Here is a 19,953-nt window from a genome sequence, read left to right as displayed (position 1 = left end):
CTCTCAAGGTAGCCGAAGGAAGGATGGCTTCAGTTCTGACGTCGCCCAGCCGGTGAATAGGACGCTGCCCTATCAGACGTTTCCCTAGGTTCTTAGTCCCTCCCACTCTCCCCCCGCCTCACGGGCGGAGCAGGCGCACTTGAGGGCAGGAGGGGAACGGTCACCCGGCTCTTTTCGTCCCCTCCCCCTCCGCCTCAGTCCTTTCTCAGATCCGTCAGTCAGGCTGGGCGGGCGGCTCGGAAGGGCGTTGCGAGGCGCGGGGGGTGTCTGAAGGAAACTGAGGCTGCCGAGAGGCAACCCCCCCCCACCTCCATCTTCTTCCTCCTCCTCCTCCAGCCGCCGCAATGAAGATCTGGACCTCTGAGCACACCTTCGAGTGAGTAGCGGGCGGCAAGATGCCGGGTTAAAGCGGGGAGGGGTCGGCTCCCCCCTGAGCTTGTGGGGTGGTGGGCGCAGCGGGAACTCGGCCTCTGAGGGGACACCCGAGGAGCACCCTCTTTGGGGCACGGCGCGGTCGGCTTTGGCTTCATATAGGGGGTGGAGAGGGGCAGGGGCGCGCTGACCTTTGGGCTCCCCCTCCATCCCCTAATTATCCCACACGCACCCCCGAAATAGCTGCCTTAGGGAAGAGGGCGTCTGATAATCTTTTTTTGGGGGGGGGTAAGGTTCCTACTACCCCACAGAAGTGCATGCGCTTCTTCTCCCTCTTGCCCCCATTTCCCCAGCGTCGCAAATTGTCCCCAGCTCTGTTTTGGTCACCTATGGAAACCTTTAAAATGGGGGCATAAAGAAGAAGGGGGAAAAATCCATTGTAGTTATTCAGGCGCTGCTGACAACCTTTTCCATTGCCAAGGTTGGTTTGAGGGTATAGTAGCAGCAGCACCCATCTCGTCCCTCTTGTCCTTCTCTTCTCTCCACCCCCCAAAAAAATCGGTTAGGGATTTTTTTTATTTAAAAAAAAGCTGCAGGGATATGGGTTTTAAGAGGAAGAATTGAAAGCAAAAGAAAAGTGGGCTCCTTCTTGTTTTTCACAGGTACTCCACTGGATGCTTATTTCAGTGAAGAAGCATTACATCATATTTTGCAGTGCATACAGTAGTTGGTATCTTTCTTTCCATGTGGCTGCGGCTAAGCAACTGTCCTGAGGATTAGTGCAATTTTCTTGTCCACATTTTCTATGCTGATGGTAGCCCGCCACCTTCTTGGGTCTGCCGTGGCCAAGTCCTCATCTGCAGTGTTCTTATGGCGTCTCCCGCTCCTTGGTGTAAGGAAATGCAGGCTGGAAAATGGGTGCTGAAGAACTGCATCAGGCGCCTCCCCCGCTCTGCAAGCAGTGAAAAGCCTTCCTTTCATTCTGTGCAGGCAGCACGTGTTTAGCCATGCTCTGTTCCAGCAGTTGCTGTTTGAATAACATGTTTTTCACCGACTGCTGCAGTTGCTAGGTTTGGCCATGTGTTGCTTTTATTGAGTTTTCTTTTGCTCATTATAAAAGTCCAAGGATCCAAGCAGCATTTGGGGTTGAAATGGATTAGGGCTGTGTCTTGATTCTCCCAGAATTTGAATGTATCAGTTGTGTCTTAGGCTTTGTAGTGTTCTTCTTGCTTTCGTGACCAACCTGATCTTTAAGCTGCTTTTGAGACTCTTCATTTTTGCTTATTTTTATGATGCTTTTTGCACAGTTTACATTATATAGTACTTGAAAGAGAATTCCTTGAGAATTCAGTGACAATAGTATGTGGTGAATTGGTTGGCTCAGGTTCTTAGCTAAATCTGAGACTATCTGCAGAGCTTATTCCTATGTAACTAACTGAAAAGCGCTTATCTTCATTTTTGTTTTAATTTGACAGCCACCCTTGGGAGACAGTTACTACAGCTGCTATGCAGAAATATCCAAATCCCATGAATCCCAGCGTGGTTGGAGTAGATGTTCTGGACCGGCATGTAGATCCCAATGGAAAGTTACATAGCCACAGGTTGCTCAGTACCGAATGGGGGATGCCATCAATTGTAAAATCAGTACGTGTCCATTCAGGATGCAGGACAAATATCTGACTTACTTTGAAATTACATGCATTTGACCTTGGTTTTTATGAAATACAGTGTAATGACCGTCTCTGAAAGTGGTATTGGGATCAAGTTAGCTTTGCATTTCACTCTTTCACAATACATTATTTGGATTTTCCTGAACTGTTCAGGGTGCAAATTAGTAATTTCTGTTGGGTTTATTTACACCATAATTACATTGTATTTAGACCTGGAAGGAATTGGTGGCTTTGTTGAAAGGTGCTGTCCATTCATTTAGCATTTTATAATAGCAGCTGATCCATTTGATAAATCTTTGTGTATATTTAATGAATAAATAAAGTGAGAGTCCATCAATCCAATAGCACTCCAAACAGTACCTCCTACAGAAGTCAGAACCTCTTTGTGTTGTCCACTCTATCATGTCCTAGTCAGCATATTTCAGGAAGCACTTATCCACTTCATTTGCATTGATTGATAGCCTGAGTGTTCCTACTCACTTAAAATAAATAAATTCAGCTGGTTAAATCACTTTAATTTCAGCTAGAAAAATATTAAATATAGAAATTGCTTAACAAGTCAAGCTCCATAATACAGTGGTTTGTTGTGCTGTACATTCTAGGTACATGCAAACCAAACCGTTGACTAAGTTCTCGGTTATCGAGAAACAGGCATGATGTGACTGACCCTAGCAGCTGGTTGGTAACAAGTAAAAATATTACCAAGACATAGCTGATGGCTAACCATCAGAACTTCACAGTAAGAGTGTTGCATGATTTTGCCATTTTCAGCATGGTTTTTCCAACTGTAGGGTGAATCCTGCATAGATAATGAGTAGAATGAATGCTAGCAATAATACCTGATTTTTTTTGGGGGGGGGTGAAGTGAATGGCTCTGTTCAGATGTAACAGAAAGCCCATAGTTTCCTGTTATGAGAAAAGGACTGCATAAGCCTTAGGCTTTTTTCAGCTAGTCACAAATAAGGAAAGAGAAGAAGTCCTTTACAATTACAATAATGTTCAGGTAAAGGGGAAAAACAATACAAGGAGCAGAAATCAGATCGTAATTCAGGCACATGAAATGGAACAAGAAGCCATTGTCACTAAACTGGCAACTATTGAATATACATCTCAAGATCTGACTAGATATCTTTTTGTCCTGTCTTGTACTCAAGTTGATAATGAAAATAGTCCTGAAATATATAATGCCTGATGTTTCTCTCCTAGCTTATTGGTGCTTGTAGAACAAGGACATATGTACAAGAACACTCCATAGTTGACCCAGTAGAGAAAGTACTGGAGCTCAATTCTACTAATGTAAGTATTAATAAAACTGTTTAATCTTTATACTTTAGTTCATGCATGCAAAAATATATTGGAAGTTTTTTGTAGACTTATTTGGTAGCTTTTATTTGAGCATATAAAACGTGCTTAGATTTTTTTGTGGAGCTGTTCTGACATTTCTTGTTCAGAAGCTGCAAGAACAAGGGAGACACTTCTTAGTGGTATACACAACATGCAACTTTTCTCTCAGATGTTTTTGTGCCATGTTATACTGACTTGTACTTATTTTGTGAACTGTCAGTATGACAGTCTTTTGTGACTCTGGCAACATTTAGCATCAGGGATTTGTTTCCAGTTCCTGCTGCATTATATGTGATGTAATTGAGTTGGGGGTGGGGGAATGTAGTAATGTCTACCTTAGAGAATACTGTTGTAATATCATGAAAATACTGTGCCCCAGCTATAGTGGTTTTAGATGCCATAAGTGTACAGCCCTTTACATTTCTTACTGAATTTTATAATAGGAAGACTTACCATATAAATTATTTTTTTTGTAGATTTCGTTTACAAATCTGGTGTCAGTAGATGAGAGATTAATCTATAAACCACATCCTGAAAAGCCAGAAAAGTAAGTAATTGGATTTCTTCAGAATTTTACTTTAAACCATGGGTGGGGAATATTTGGTCTACAAGCCAAATTAGGCCCAGCACAGGCTCCAGTTGGGTCCATGAGGCAATTTCCCCCAAGCCACACCTACCTGCTTCACTCTTGACATCATATGTGATATCAGGTAAGGAACAAGTGGAGATGTGCCTCCCATTGCACAGTTCAGAATGTTAAAAGTGAGCTCCCATTTTATCCCACTGGCTGGATCTGGTTCCCCATTCTTGCTCTAGACCAGTGGTTCTCAAACCTTTTTCTCTGGGCCACAATTTCAGAATAAAAATTTGCTTGCACCACACTGTTTTTTTAATTGGTAAGAAATACATTGGAAAACAAAAAGAAACAACTAACAATACGTGATTTATAACATAGAACACAACTACTTTATAATACAGTCATGGGACATCCAGAAAGTATAAAACAATGCAGCTACATAGGAACACGAGTCTTTCCCAAAAATATAGTAGTGATTGCCCTTTAATCTTCCTGCCAAACTTGCCATCCTCACCTGCCACACCAGTGAGGAACGCTACAGCCTTTGAGAACCACTGCTCTAGACATTCATTTAAATTTATAGTCTGAGGATTGTAAGTCACATTCAAAATGACCGAAACAAGCTTTTTTTCTACCATGATTTCTTGTAATGAATGTAATCCCATTTGCTAGGATTGCTGGTGCTGGGTGTTTTCAGTAATGGCATATAAATGTCTCTTTAGGTAGGATAAGAACCTGTTACGTTATCGTGCCACCCCTTGACTGTTCTCCTGTTTTTATTGTCTACTATCTAATTTTAAAGGATATAGGTGCCTCTGCCTAAGTGAACCTCATTCTCATTTCCTTGTTTCCACTTTTCTCTTGATTGCTATAACTGACTTCAAACAATTACTCACCTTGAAAACTTGCAGAGCTGTGCATGGTAATCTGGTTCCGTGGTTGTGTGTAACTGCTCAGTTCCATGGAAAGAAGGAAATGACAAATGGTGCTGTAAGAGTGGTGGTTAAATTTCTTCCACAGATTCCCATTCTTACCATTAATGTGTACAGTTGTGGAATATTGACATTTCAGTATTCTAGAGCAAACTATTGCTTAATCTCCTCATGACGACTTTGTTTTTGTTTGCTCCAGCTCTTGTAAAACTATTTGCTCCTTTTTAAAATAGTTGATTGGTTAATAGCAGAGCACCTAACTATACTTTGATGCAGCTGTGCTATTTTGGAAGATTTTACTGCAGTAACAGAAATTTGAGAAGTGAGTTGGTAAACCATTATTCTTTTTTCCTTAGAACCATTTTGACTCAAGAAGCAACGATTTGTGTGAAAGGGGTTAGTGTCAGCAGTTACCTGGAAGGACTAATGGAGAACACAATCTCTTCTAATGCTAAAAAAGTATGTAGTCAGCTTTTATGAAGTATAAAAAGGGGAGATGGAGATCTTTTAGAATTTGCATGCAATGCAGTGCTGTTGCAGCTGAGTGAGAACTTGCAGAATTCCTAGGTCAAATTGACAGTAAGTGTACTACTTAAATGTAGACAAAGAACCAATCACTTAGGCCCTGATAATGCAGTATGAAGATAATACTAATCTACCTTAGTTGGCTGTAACTACCATGTGGAGATAGAACCAGTAGACGGTGGGGAGCATGAAGGCTCCAGCTCCATCTAGATTGAGAAGTGTGGGTTGATTGGCTAGTTTAAAGTGTTGGGTTGTCAGTGGGTCTAATACATCCATGAATGTTCTAAGCCATATCAGGGACTCTGGTTAAAATAATAATAATCAGGTTTTTACAGGTCAAAACCAGTACAGTGGTACCTCGGGTTAAGTACTTAATTTGTTCTGGAGGTCCGTACTTAACCTGAAACTGTTCTTAACCTGAAGCACCACTTTAGCTAATGGGGCCTCCTGCTGCCGCCGCACCGCCGGAGCCCGATTTCTGTTCTTATCCTGAAGCAAAGTTCTTAACCTGAAGCACTATTTCTGGCTTAGTGGAGTGTGTAACCTGAAGCGTATGTAACCCAAGGTACCACTGTACTTTAAACTGGGCTCAGAAACTAATTGGCAGCAATTAGCAAGCGCTGGTGGCGCTGTGGGTTAAACCATAGAGCCCAGGACTTGCCGATCAGAAGGTCGGCAGTTCGAATCCCCGTGACGGGTTGAGCTCCTGTTGCTCAGTCCCTGCTCCTGCCAACCTAGCAGTTCGAAAGCACATCAAAGTGCAAGTAGATAAATAGATACCGCTCCAGCGGGAAGGTAAACAGCGTTTTTGTGCACTGCTCTGGTTCGCCAGAAGCGGCTTGGTCATGCTGGCCACATGACCTGGAAGCTGTACGCCAGCTCCCTCGGCCAATAAAGTGAGATGACCGTCGCAACCCCAGAGTCAGTCACAACTGGACCTAATGGTCAGGGGTCCCTTTACTTTACTTTTGGGCCAGGGTTGGTGTTATGTGCTGAAACCATCTTGCCCCACCTGGCTGCTGAAGTCTGCCCCAGTTACAGTTTCCAAACAATCTTCAGAGGCAGCCCCATGTATAATGTGTTGTAGTTAACAGTTAAATAGTTAACTGAAGTGTATGTAGGTGAATTGCAGACTAAAGAGCTCTTTAGCTAGAGGTGAAAAACTCAGATTCAATATTAACTCTGCCTTGACCTGATCTGCCTGACTTAGGATAAATACAACCAAAAAATCCTCTACAAACAGGAAAGTCCTTTGAAATTGCATCTAAAACTTAAATTGCACCTGGTTAATGCATCCAGGAAGAGTGTTCCAATGTCTGGTAGCTTCCACAGAAAAGGCCCTATTCTCTAGGTGGAAAGGCACGGAATAGAGCTGCTGTCTAATATTAGAGCAGGCCATGTGTGGTGTGTTTATTACAAGGCCTGGCTGGCACGAAATCATTAAGTATTAGGCCATGGCAATTAACTTTAGGTTAGAATAAAATTGCTCTGCTTGTATTTTATTACTTCATTTATGTTAGATACATTTTTGCAATGCAAGCAGCTAGATATATTGCATGTCTCCTCCATTTCTTGACTAGATAGGAAATTAGAACATTTTTAATCAAGATGTGTGTGTTCTCAGGGACGTGAAGCACTAGAATGGGTGATCAACAAACTAAATGCCGAAATAGAGGAATTCACTTCTTCAGCAAGAGGAAACATGAGGTCTTCTATGGCAGCCGCAGCCTTTATGGAGAAATAAAATATAGCTATATTTGTCTATATCAGGCCTGAACATATGAAGCAAGCTGTTGTAAACTTCCTTCAAGATGGAAATATTTATTCTTACCTGTTGAAAAGAAAGAGGACCTGTAGATTAGATTTTTAAATTAAAAACCTGGAGAGAAGTTGCATACGTTCATACATGAAGGTAATATTCAGGACTCAGTTCCATTCAACTGTATTACTTTCAGCTGAAATAATCTGAACTTTCAATTCCTGCAAACACAGGAAGTATCTTAAAGTTACAACCTATAATAGGCCTCCAATAGAACAAACTGGAAGGTTAATCTATTGTTAACCCCATCTTTGATAGAATTCAGGTTTTCCTAGACTCTGTTACTTTTGGGACCCAAATTAAGATGAATTATCCTGGGCACAGTAGCTTGGGTAGTTGGCAGAACATTGGTTATTACTTGAAATATGATTGTTTATATTAAAATGCTGCTTTGTATGCTGCTGTCATGAGTGTTACAATTTGCTAACATGAAAAGTGTTGTACATAGCATTTGTTCCCTTACCTTAAAGCTTTGCTCTGTTTAAGAAATGCTTCATAATTTTGAAGGATTAACCAGCTAAAGATTTGTACTAGGCAAATTATGAGTTTGGCAGAAGCTGCATGATATATAACTAAGGGGGTAAATTTGTTCAGAAATCCACTATTTTAGTTTTGTAGATCGACTTCAAAAAGGTACTGTAACAGTTGCAAAATGTAATTTTGTTATATGCTCATTCTTTGGTTTTGCAGCTTCAAGAAACTGGAAGTAATATAAATATGTAAACTCTGAGACAGAAGTATTTGTTCCATTTCAAGTGTACTGTAACATTGTTAAATGAATTGCATAATGATTTATATGCTTGCTCAGCAGGACATCATGGACTATTAACATTTCTTAAATAGTAATTTGTGCTTCTGTCTCCTATAAGGAACAAAATGTGACAGGTTGCTTAATCTTGTCATTTAGTATTCTTTAATTCCATATCTAAAATAATGGTGAGATTGCAATATTCTTCCTGTTCTTCACAGAGGAATATTTCTAGAGGTGAAAGTTGAGAATGGAATACAAAACCCAAACGGAAGGCTTTATAACATGGATATTGTGTGAAATAAAAATAGCAGTGGAAACAGAGTAATGCTGTTGTAGAAGAGGGCCCATTAAAATTTCTGTATAAGGTACCTTTCATAAGAAGGACTGAAGAGGTAGAAGCCTATTATCTCCCTGAAGATACTACACCAAGTAGTAATTGGCAGAACTAATGGGTTGCAAGTTCATTTTGCAATCTCTTAATTCTGTAGATCTCATTTATATATTGAGAACAGTTACAGAAGTGTGCTTGTGCATGCAATTTTCTATGCCATATGCGCATATGTCAGTAATACAGAACTAGCACTAGTTTTGAGTGCTTATTTAGATAGAAATGTATCCTTGAATCTTCGAATGGGGGAAAGCGGAAGGAAGAAAACCTGTGAATATGCCTAAGGTTACAAATGTTTACTTGCATATTTAAATTTTAAATATTTTTGTACTTTTTCTTTATTGCATTTGTAAAAGCATCAGTTTTTTTATATATTTGAGAATGTTCTTAACTTAATTAAAACGTCAATGTTTGATATTCAAAACTGTGTTTTAATTTTGGTGCATAGTAACTGTTGTGATAAAAAAGTCACAGCATTTAAATATTGAGTAATTATTTCAAAGCCTGTATATTTTATCTTTAATTTGCTATGATCATTTTCATAATTTGAGAGGAATTGTGGGATTGGAGATTAGAATTCTTAGTTGTTAGGCCTGCAAAAGCCTGTGCAAACTTTACTGTCTAGAGCAGATGTTCCTAAACTTTGGTATAACATGCTCTTTCTACTGAAGTATATGCTGAGCGTATGCAATATTCTTCTTAAAAAGTCATCCCCAACCTTCTTCAGCCCTTGGAAAATGCTTATGTGCAGATCATCCCCTCTTTCTTGCATGCTAGTAAAAGGTAAAGGTAAAGGTACCCCTGCCCGAACGGGCCAGTCTTGACAGACTCTGGGGTTTGTGCGCCCATCTCACATCTATTGGCCGGGGGCCAGCGCTGTCCGGAGACACTTCCGGGTCACGTGGCCAGCGTGACAACGCTGCTCTGGCGAGCCAGAGCCGCACACGGAACGCCGTTTACCTTCCCGCTGGTAAGCGGTACCTATTTATCTACTTGCCCCCGGGGGTGCTTTCGAACTGCTAGGTGGGCAGGCGCTGGGACCGAGCAGCGGGAGCGCACCCCGCCGCGGGGATTCGAACCGCCGACCTTTCGATCGGCAAGCCCTAGGCGCTGAGGCTTTAGCCCACAGCGCCACCCGCGTCCAATTCTTGCATGCTACTTTTTCATTTTAGGGAAGAAAAAAGCACAGCAGCAAAGAGGATGGTGTCAGAGTTGCAGCTGTGCTCAGATTAGTTTCTCTTACATGCCTTGTGATTTCTGAAATCAACAGAAGCTACCTTCTTAAAATTTACCAAAGTGTACATTTCATTAGAGCAACCAGTAATCAGTCATCACTGTAATTCCTGTCCCAGTCTTCTTGTCTCATGAGGAAAATGTTATGTTATGGCAGTGGGGCAGCCACATAGGTATGCTCTGTAAGGCAGGGGTTAATTTGGAAAGAAACAGAAGGGGGAAATGGGCAGGGGGCAAGACTGTATGGAGAACTGGCAGCCACACAAGCCTCTTCTGTGCTTCCTGTTAACCTGGATACAATAGAAAATTCATGGATGGTTGCTCAGAGATAACAGGTAATTCTCTCTTTATGCTAATAGCTTTAGCATAAGTTTCATTGCAGGTGGGGGGGGGGGAGAAGAGAACCTTCACCCGTGTCATGGTCCTGATCTGGATCAAAGCCCTTGTGGCCTCTATTTTTAAAAAGAAAATTTGCACACCTGCAAAAATGAGGGCACCATGCTAAGCTCGGCCAGTCTAATGGCAGATGGAAAGTGATAGGAGAGAGTTGTCATTCATTGCTGACGAAGCTTTTGCTCTAGCACACAGATGGGGGTGGTGGCCCTTGAGATGTTCTTATGCTATGATTCCTATTGTCTGTAACCATTGACCATATTGGCTAAGGCTGATGAGATTTCGAGTCCAGCAACGTCTTGGAGGGGGGGGGCACAGGTTCTCCACCTCTGCTCCAACACGAGCACTGCTGACCACAGCCTCATGATATTACCTCTGGTGTTGGCTGACTGGTGACCTCAGGACTCTGCATCCAGGCCAACAATTTGCAGTCCTACTTGAGAGTAAGGGGTTCCATCAAGTAATTCAGTGTCCTCATTACAATGACTTCCAAATAAAAGCTGATCTCGAAAGACGATGAGAGCAACACCCAATCATCTCTGTATTAGGGACTCTACTTGCCCTACAACATTCCTAGATACACAGTTAATTTTAAAAGGTAAAGTGGGAGCAGGAAGAAAAGATTAAGATGTCACAGGCTGGGATGGAAAACATAGGACCAGGTGATGAGGAGAGGAATCCACTTACCTATAGAGCGAGGAGCAATAATGCATTATTGGATAGGGAAAGAGAGGCAGTTATCCGAGACGTCTCCCAAGCAGGTGGTTCCTAGCAATACTTGGCAATTTATTTTCTGCTGTAAGCTCCAAACAAGTGCAATCAACTTCCAATGCTTCAAGGCTCTAGTGATTTTCTGAAATGTATACAATACATCCTGTTCAGTCTATGCCAGCAGAAATGACAGAGCCACCTGCCTTTACCTACTAAGTAAGCACTGCATGGGGGACCCTGAACTGTTTCCAGCTCAAATTGGTTGCTGGGTTTGCATTTTCCCCTCTTCCCTCAACTTCTTTTGAGTCATGCCTTCTAGATCGTAAACCTGCAGGCAAGGATTGTCTTGTTTTAATTATGTAAGCCACTCTGCAAAGAGTGGTGCACAAATGTTCTTAATAGTAATACTAAATGATGGTGATAATTAATAAATAATACAAGCTTCCACTGCTGTCGGTGTCCTAATTTGCAGTACTGCCTGCCCCAATTTAATGCTTCTGTGGAGAACCAACATCCTGGTCTGGCAGAATGACAGCCTGGCATTGGGAAGCTGAGTTCATAAGGCTTGCAGGACGTTTATGAACTGCATTTTACATGTATTTAAGCCTCAAAAGTATTGCTCTGTGTAAACAGAAGATGCCAGAGTGCTTATTCCAGCTGATTTCAATGAGTATTCTACCACTGCTCCATGCTGAGTGCTGTCCTGAAGCCTTTAGAGATTTGCTAGGCGATGACCTGTATTTAAATCAGCATGCAACAATTTCCACTCCAGGAGCTGCGGAAAGATTAGGGTCATTAAGTGGGAAGAAGTACAGAAGAGCTTTAGCAGCCCAGCTGAATATGGCTTGCCTTGGAGGGGAAAGCAAGCAAATCCACAGCTATCCAAGGTATGTACTATTCTTAAACCTCGATATATGCTTTGTATTAATGGCTGCAGTTGCATCCCATGCAATTTTTCAGCAGATAGCTGTGCAGATGTGCTGCTTTGAGACAATTGGATGAAAAGAGCCAATGGAATATTCACCTTGTTAGAGCTGAGATTTGGTGATGTGCCTGATTACTGTAATTATTTACCAGCTAGTGTAGTATGTATATAATAAGTGATGCGTTTGGTGGGCGATGCTCGCTTGTCTATCTTACTAAGCACGTGAGCAAGGTGGCTACTTTCCAACAGCCGTTCCAAGGTTATTTCTCACCAGGAAGGAAAAGCCCTTGCAAAGATGGTTTGCCACTTGTACTCTTTCAGGTTGCTGTCGGTATTAGCGCCATGATCCATTCATAAATCTCTTCCACTTAAGTTAATGGGGTCTTAAATGCCTTTTGACTTTTACTGGATTGTGTGTTCTAGAAACGGATTTAAAAATTCACTGGCATGCATCACTTACGATAAATGCAACATCACAGTGTACAGTTTAAGTGCTTTTTTTGTATTGTGTTCCTTTTATCTTTTATCTGCTGTCCTACATTTGACAAGAGGTCAGAGAAATACCGGTAGTTTCACAGTCTTATCACATGCTTTGCAACGCTGAATGTCTCGGGTTCAATGCTAGACATCTCTAAAGAATATTGGGTAGAAGGTGTGTAAATTACAGGCAATTGGATGGAACAATAGTAGGCACCTAATATACTAAGTTGCTTCCAAAATATAAGTTGTTGTTGTTGTTATTATTATTATTATTATTATTATTTAATAAATTTATATACCGCCCTTCATCTGAGAATCATAGGGTAGTTTACAATATAAAAACAAAAAATATGTAGCATAGTAAAGAAGAAGAAAATTAAACCTATACCCCCAACACACACAATTTAAAAGGACTGTTAATTAGCCAAAGTCCTGAGAGCAGAGAAATGTATTTTCCTGGTGCCTATTATCATTATTATTTATTGAATTTATATAACACCCTATACCTGGAGGCCTAAAGACATATGACAATGGTGCTAGGTGAGTTTCTCTGGGGAGAGCATTCCACAAGAGGGGAGTCTCTGCAGAAAAGGCTTGTTCTCCTGTGGCCACCCTCCAGACTTTTCACAGTGGAGGCACTAGAAGAAGGGCATGATTGCAAGATGATGATTGCAAGGTCCAGGTCGGTTTGTATGGAGAAAGGTGAACCTTGAGGTATTGCAGTCCTGAGCCATTGAAGGCTTTACAGGTCAAAACCAGCACTTTAAATTGGACCTGGAAACTGATTAGCAGCCCGGATTGTTGTTATATGCTCAAACAGAAATAATTGCAAAGCTTTTGCCATCATATGATATGGCTTGACTTTTGCTGCCGTGACTGCAAAACTATTTTAACACACAAAAGCTAAATCCTTACAGTTGTCAAGGCATCAAGGGGTGGAAGGCAACTCTTAACCAGCGACAGAAGGATAGCAGGCACCTGTCTGAGTATAAAGAGTGACCTCAGTGGGAGTTCAGACCATGGTGATTATGTTAAATCGATTATAAATACATCTGGGCACGAGCTGTGCCAGGACAATGCAACGGTGACATCCTAGGACAAGAAGTGTCACCTTAGACTACGCAGTGTTGCCCTCAGACCTACCTTTCTGCTGAACCACACAGATAAAGAAATCCACCTTTAAAGTGGTTTTTAAAATGGGATAGTTTATCCTGTGCCTTATTGCAGTAAAATATATTAACTCTCTTTTCTTCGTTCTTGGGAAGCTTATAGTTTCTCAACAGTTTTTATCAGGAGTTATTCGTTCAATGAGAAGCTTAGTAATAGCAGCTTCTTACTTTTCATAGCATTTATTCACCAATTGATTGCAAGGGGGTGTCTTTAAAGATCTTTACAGAAAGATATGCTTCCCTGAAAGACAGAATGACCACCACTCCCAATCTTTCCCTGCAATGAATAACTGCAGGGGAATACTGTGTGTGTTTAAAACAGACGACACTCTCTCAGTTCACATGGGGTAATGTGAGGCCCAGTAGGATTTACTGTACTTCACTTTGCATGTGCTGAGTCTGTGCAATAGAATATCTCCCAGAATCCTCTGCTGTACAATGGGTACCCAAGAGAGATGTTTGGGGAGAGCAAGGCTCCTCCTCAAAAAGCAAACATGTGGAAATTGCTTTTTGCAGGCAGTTTTAAAGGGTGGATGGTGGTTGTTGTTATTAATTCATTAAATTTGTATACCACCCTTCATCCAAAGATCACAGGGCAGTTCACAATACACTTTATTTATTTATTTTTATTTCATAAACTCTTTCTACAACTTGATTGTGGGGGGGGGGACCTCAAAAGTGGTTTACCAAAAGAATAAAAGAATGACATAATCAATTAAAACATTTTAAAATATTTATTTATCAGAGCACTGCCCTTCTGAAACAGGCATATGCAAACTCGGCCCTCCAGATGTTTTGAGACTACAATTCCCATTGTCCAGTGTGGTGTAGTGGTTAAGAGCGGTAGTCTCGTAATCTGGGGAACCGGGTTCGCGTCTCCGCTCCTCCACATGCAGCTGCTGGGTGACCTTGGGCCAATCACACTTCTCTGAAGTCTCTCAGCCCCACTCACCTCACAGAGTGTTTGTTGTGGGGGAGGAAGGGAAAGGAGATTGTTAGCCGCTTTGAGACTCCTGAAGGCGGGATATCAAATCCAAACTCTTCTCCTTCTTCTTCATCCCTGATCACTGGTCCTATTAGCTAGGGATGGTGGGAGTTGTAGTCCCAAAACATCTGGAGGGCCGAGTTTGCCTATGCCTGTTCTAGACTCTGGATATAAGACTGAGTGAGAAATATTACTCAATTTCCCAACCTGCAACTGTTTGACCATTTTAATAAATTACAGTATTCCTTGAAATATGTACAGTGGACACTTGGGTTGCGAGCACGATCTGTGTGGGAGGCACGTTCGCAACCCGCAGTGCTGCACATGTGCAAAGCGCAATTTAGTGTTTCTGCGCATGCGCAAGTGCCGAAACCCAGAAGTAACCAGTTCCGCTACATCCGGGTTTTGGCGCGTCTGTAACCCGAAAACATGCAACCTGAAGCGTCTGTAACTCGAGGTATGACTGTATATTTATTTATTTATTTGTTATTATGTTTCTATCATACCCCAATGTAATAATTCCATTTTCCCCCTGTTTAAACAGTAGGAGAAATAGGATGTATTCACTTCAATAATAGTAAGAATTAAAAAATAAATAAATAATTGTTCTTGTTTAATGTTTTCCTAGCTAAAGAAAAGTTCTCAAACAAGGACAAGGCTGAAACTACACTGAATGTCTTTCGACTGCCAAATAATCTTGTGGATTTATCTTGTTCTGTAAGTTGGACCTCCTGCCCCCCTGGATCAGTCTGCTTTTGTCTGTTCTGCCTCCCTGGACCAATCTGGCCTTGAGTCCTTGGCCTCCTTGGAATTTGCATCCAAAATTGTCTTTTCAGATTCCCTCGACCTCTCCAGCCCTAGCTCGAGAGAGTCTTGGGATTGCTCAAGTGATACTGCTTCATCCTCCCTGGGCCTCTCTGTTTGTGCCTCCTTGTCTTCTCCAGAGCTCTCGAGTCCCTGTTCTTCACCCCCTCTGGACTCCTCCAGTGTCTCATCTCTTTCTCTGGACCTCTCCAGCGTTGCATCCTCAGGTTCCTGGGAGCGCTCTAGTCAAAGCTCTTCAATATCGTTGGACATTTCCAGCCTCACCTCTTCCGACTCAGCACACTTTTCTAGTCTGAGCTCTACAGTCTCCGTAGACCTATCCAGTTTTTCTTCTTCTGCATCACTGGACCTTCCCACATCACCAGCCTCCCTGGATCTCTCTAGCCACGCATTCTCAGACTCGGATCTCCATTATGTATTTTCTTCTCCCTCTCTGGATATTTCTGATCTTTCCTCTTCATCCTCTTCTGGTTCATTAGACCTAACTAACATCAACACGTTAACATCTCAGTACTCCTCTGATTCATCATCTTCTAGTTCCTTAGATGCTTCTGATTTTGTCTTTCCAACATCTTTGGACACTTCCAGTATTTTTGTTGAAGACACTCCTTACTGCACCTCCTCTGTATCATTGGAGATTTCAAACTTCACATCTTCAGCTGAGCAGCAGCGATCCAATCTCCCTTTGGATATGTCCAGCCGTCCTTCGTCTACAACTTTCAGTTGCTGCAATAATCTCAGCTTACCATCAACTCCAGTTTACCCTCTCTAATATTTATGATGCAGAGCTCCACAGATTGTTTGCTTGATGTTTGGGGATTTGTAGTATAATTATTTATTTCCATGTCCATATTTTCTGAACAAGGACAACATTATTTCGAGCATTTCATCTCCGGGAAAACTTCAGAACTACAAAATGTACACTGAAATGGGGAAGAATTAATAACAGGGCCACCAACTTTTTATGGCAAGGCTTCTGTGTCTTCCCTGACCTTAGGGGAGGAGAAAATTCAACATCTGAATGTTAATACCTTAAGGCACAGGATCCCTTAAAAAAGTTGACAACCCTAAACAACAGTTTGCCTTGATATAGGCACCTTATGCAATTACAATACCTACTTACAGTTTGGTTTCCTTGTGGCTATTGTTAATGTTAAGGTTCTCAACCTCATGCTTCCTTTTCATCTTGTACAATTTGAGGCTGTAATCCTATACACAATTACCCAGGAGTAAGACCTATTGCATCCAGTGAGCCTTACTTCTGACTAGACATGTAAAGGATTGCAACTTGAAAAACACAATGGAACCCCTATTTATTTCCTGAAGTATCACAATCACTTGGAATTAAACAGTGGAATGAGTTAAACTATAATAGACCATCTTTTCAGGAATCATTGTCCTGTTTTTTTAAACAATGCCGGATGCAATTCCCTCTGATTCCAAGTCAAGCCTTTGAGTGCTCGTGCAAGTGTAGCCAAAACCACACCAACCATGTATAAGACAGGGTATCAGCAGACTCCTGAGGTTGGCAAGCATACAAAAGATATTGGGATGTAAAAAATGAATTGGGGGAAAGAAGCGTCCCAATCAGCTGAATGAGGACTCAATGTTGAAGAAATGCTGAATGACTGGGGCAGCAGGGAGGGAAAAAACCATCTGGGTGGAAGTGGAAATGGAACAGAGTGTCTGGAAAGAAAGGCACTCTGTGAGGGTAACAGATGTCTCCTAACAACTCTCAACACCTTAACAAACTACAGTTCTCAGGATTTTTAAAGGGAAGCCTTGACTGTTATAGCTGTATAACAGTGCTTTAAATGTTAAATGTATTGTACATATGTGGCCTATTTTTCAATGTTCCAAAGCTATTTTTCAATGTTCCAAGGATTTAAGTGGGAGCTGCCCATTGAGGAAATTCAAGGTTTTACTGTAGCTGGATTTAGGCACATGCACTCCCCCTCCACCCCATAAATTGCCAAATGGGGAGCAGGGAAAATCTCCAAATGGAAGGGCAAACCTAAAAATACCCAATGATGATGATATAGGCTGTGTAGACGCCATACATTCAAAATACATTTAAAGCACACTGCTTTCCCCAAAGAATCCTGGAAATTATCGTTTACCCCTCACATAGACAATTCCCAGTAGCCTTAACAAACTACAATTCCCAGGATTCTTTGTGGAGAGTAATGTGATTTAAATGCATAGTGTGTACACCGTCTTAGCATGCTCTTTGGGCACAGACTGTTAGAAAAAAGGAAACTGGGCAGAGAGGGAATGAAATGGAGAATGGCGAGAACCCTCAACAAAAGCACCCCGCACTGCAATATTATCTGCAGGACTCCACTTCCTTCGTCTTTTCTCTCACAAGTCCTGTTTTAAAAGATTCTCTCTGACTTATGAAATATAACTGAATGTTGTTGACTGAATGTGTCGTGATGATACAACTAACTGACTGCTTCTGAGGCTCTGAATCTGAAGTCTTGTGTGACCCTGAAAAACAATGTGTACAATACTTTTATGAGTTGGGAAAAATGTTTCAATATTCTGTACCACATATGCCTCATAAAAAACACAGCTTGGCTTTTAAATTATGCTTGTTTGTACAGCTTTTAATGACACTTTTGAACATTTACCCACAGGTAGGGCTGAAAGAGAAGGTAAGGATTTGATAGCAAACAAGAAGTAAACAGGGCACTGATATAGACAAAGGCATGCCTTAGGAAAACTCCATGCTCCTATCTACAGATCACTCAAATCCACCACAATTTATGTGACAGTCATGTTTGCTGCTGTTGTTACACCAGTGTTTGCTGAAGTAAACACATACAATGCGAACAGAAGCTGCAGAAAACACATTAGCTCAGTTGGTTAGTATGGTGCTGATAATGCCAAGGTCACGGGTTCAATCCCCACATGGGCCAGCTGCATATTCCTGCACTGCAGGGGGTTGCACTAGATTCACTTGGGGTCACTTCCAATTCTATGAAATGGATCAGAGATATGACTCTTTAAACAAAAGCATGATGTAGTAAAAGAAAACCTTCAGCTGTTTCAGATTTCACCACAGCACATGCAAACCCCTAGAGATGTGAAGGCCTTTAATCAGGCATAAGCAAACTCTGGCCCTCCAGATGTTTGGGACTACAGTTCCCATCATCCCTGGCCACTGGTCCTGTTAGCTAGGGATGACTGGAATTGTAGTCCCAAACATCTAGAGGGCCGGAGTTTGCCTATGCCTGCGGGATGTGCGTGGCAGGAGGAGAAAGAAGGCTTTCTCCAGGTCCTTTACATCACTGCATCCATCACACTAGGACCATCACAAAGTTAATTCTGTACAGGGTTCTAGATTCAGGTAGGTAGCCGTGTTGGTCTGATGCAGTTGAAATAAGTTAAAACATTGTCCAGTAGCACCTTAGAGACCAACTAAGTTTGTTCACAAAAGCTTGAACAAGCTTAGTTGGTCTCTAAGGTGCTACTGGACAATTTTTTTATTTATTAATACAAGGTTGAAATGGATGCTGCCTCTAGAGGAAGTGATCAGTTGTACCTCTGACTCCAGATGCAAGACCATCTACTTTTAAAATAGAGTTGCCCTCAATCTCCAAATCAACGCGCTCTCCATTGGCAACAACCACCGCCCTCTGAGGGAGGAGGCTTTCTAGCAACCATCTGAGAATCCCTGCTGCGTAGTAAATCTGCAACCCAGCGGACGTTCAGCGTATATGGTGGACATGAGATCCCTGCCGGATCCAGCCAAAGGCCTTTTCTCAGAATTGGCCAGCCAGACGCCTATGAGATGCCCACAAGGGTGAGGTTACCAGATTTTTTTTCAATGAATCCGGGGCATAGCTGTCAACTTTTCCCTTTTCTTGCGAGGAATCCTATTATAAGGGAATTTCCCTTTTTAAAAAAGGGAAACGTTGACAGCTATAATCCAGGGACATTTTTCAACTCCCATGGATTTTGTATGGGGACTGATTTGTAAATCCAGGGACTGATCCCGGGAAACGAGGACATATGGTAACAAGGGAAAGAAAGATTTCCTCCTCATGCTACACATCCCAGCAAGCGGAGGGAGGCGGAACAACAGGTGCAGCTTCCACAGCGCTGTGTTATTCGCCTCCCGCGCCAGCAGCCCAAGAGCCCTGATCTTATTGTGTGCCAGGAAGCCTGTTGAATCTCGCGACGGACCCGCCGTGTACTATAATAGACCAACGAACAGCTGCAGCCGATCCACCTGCCCAGCTGCGAAAGTGCGGAACCCTCTTAAGTCAGCACGGCGCCGCCACGCAACCAATGGGAGCGCCCGACGTCCCGGCGCCCCGTGCTCTGATTGAGCGCTTCCTCCTCACTGGAAATAGACGGGGATCGAACGGGAGGAGGTGGAGGGGGCGGGGCGTGATGCGAGCACTTGCCTTCGGTTGGCGGACGGGCTCGGGGGGACGGCGTGCGATTGGTCGGACTGGCTTTTCCGCTTCCGGGTCTTCAGCTTCTTCCGGGTCACACCAAGACCGGCCTGTCTGAGGGCTTGCGCGGTTGCCGACCTTGCGGCCTGAAGCGGAGCAAGCGAGCTGGGCAGACATGGTGTCCTATTGGAGGCAAGCCGGGCTCAGGTAGAGTTGGCTGAGGCGAGCCGGGCCTCCTCTTTCTTTCCTCCTCTGGTGGCTCCGGGCGGCTGTGCGGTGTTTTCGATTCCATGTTTGCGTTGACTTTTGCGCGTCTCTTTCTCTCTCCTTCCAGCTACATCCGCTATTCCCAGATCTGCGCCCAGGCCGTGAGAGCAGCGCTGAAACCGCAGTTTAAAGCGGAGGCAGAGAAAACGGCGGGAGCGAGCGTGAAAATAGTGAGAATAAA

At 42.6% G+C, this 19,953-nt stretch overlaps 1 protein-coding gene across 1 annotated transcript; it reads left to right on the top strand.

Moving 5' to 3' along the window:
- PRELID3B (PRELI domain containing 3B) lies at positions 1-8,802 on the top strand. Its single transcript, XM_082226546.1, has 6 exons — positions 1-376; positions 1,848-2,016; positions 3,249-3,338; positions 3,863-3,933; positions 5,252-5,354; positions 7,045-8,802. Exons 1-6 carry the CDS (start codon positions 345-347, stop codon positions 7,162-7,164), a joined length of 585 nt encoding a protein of 194 aa, XP_082082672.1. The 5' UTR covers positions 1-344; the 3' UTR covers positions 7,165-8,802.
- The last annotated feature ends 11,151 nt before the right edge of the window (positions 8,803-19,953 follow it).

The sequence above is a fragment of the Podarcis vaucheri genome (genome assembly GCF_965113315.1).
Source record: "Podarcis vaucheri genome assembly, chromosome: 6".
Taxonomy (NCBI): domain Eukaryota; kingdom Metazoa; phylum Chordata; class Lepidosauria; order Squamata; family Lacertidae; genus Podarcis; species Podarcis vaucheri.
This window is presented reverse-complemented; position numbering and strand designations above follow the sequence as displayed.

Excerpts from the sequence above, each read along its gene's own strand:
- PRELID3B (XM_082226546.1), top strand. The coding sequence starts at position 345 with ATGAAGATCTGGACCTCTGAGCACACCTTCGA. Across the intron at positions 377-1,847 it reads ACCTCTGAGCACACCTTCGA|CCACCCTTGGGAGACAGTTA; the intron begins GTGAGTAGCGGG and ends TTAATTTGACAG. Across the intron at positions 3,339-3,862 it reads TGGAGCTCAATTCTACTAAT|ATTTCGTTTACAAATCTGGT; the intron begins GTAAGTATTAAT and ends TTTTTTTTGTAG.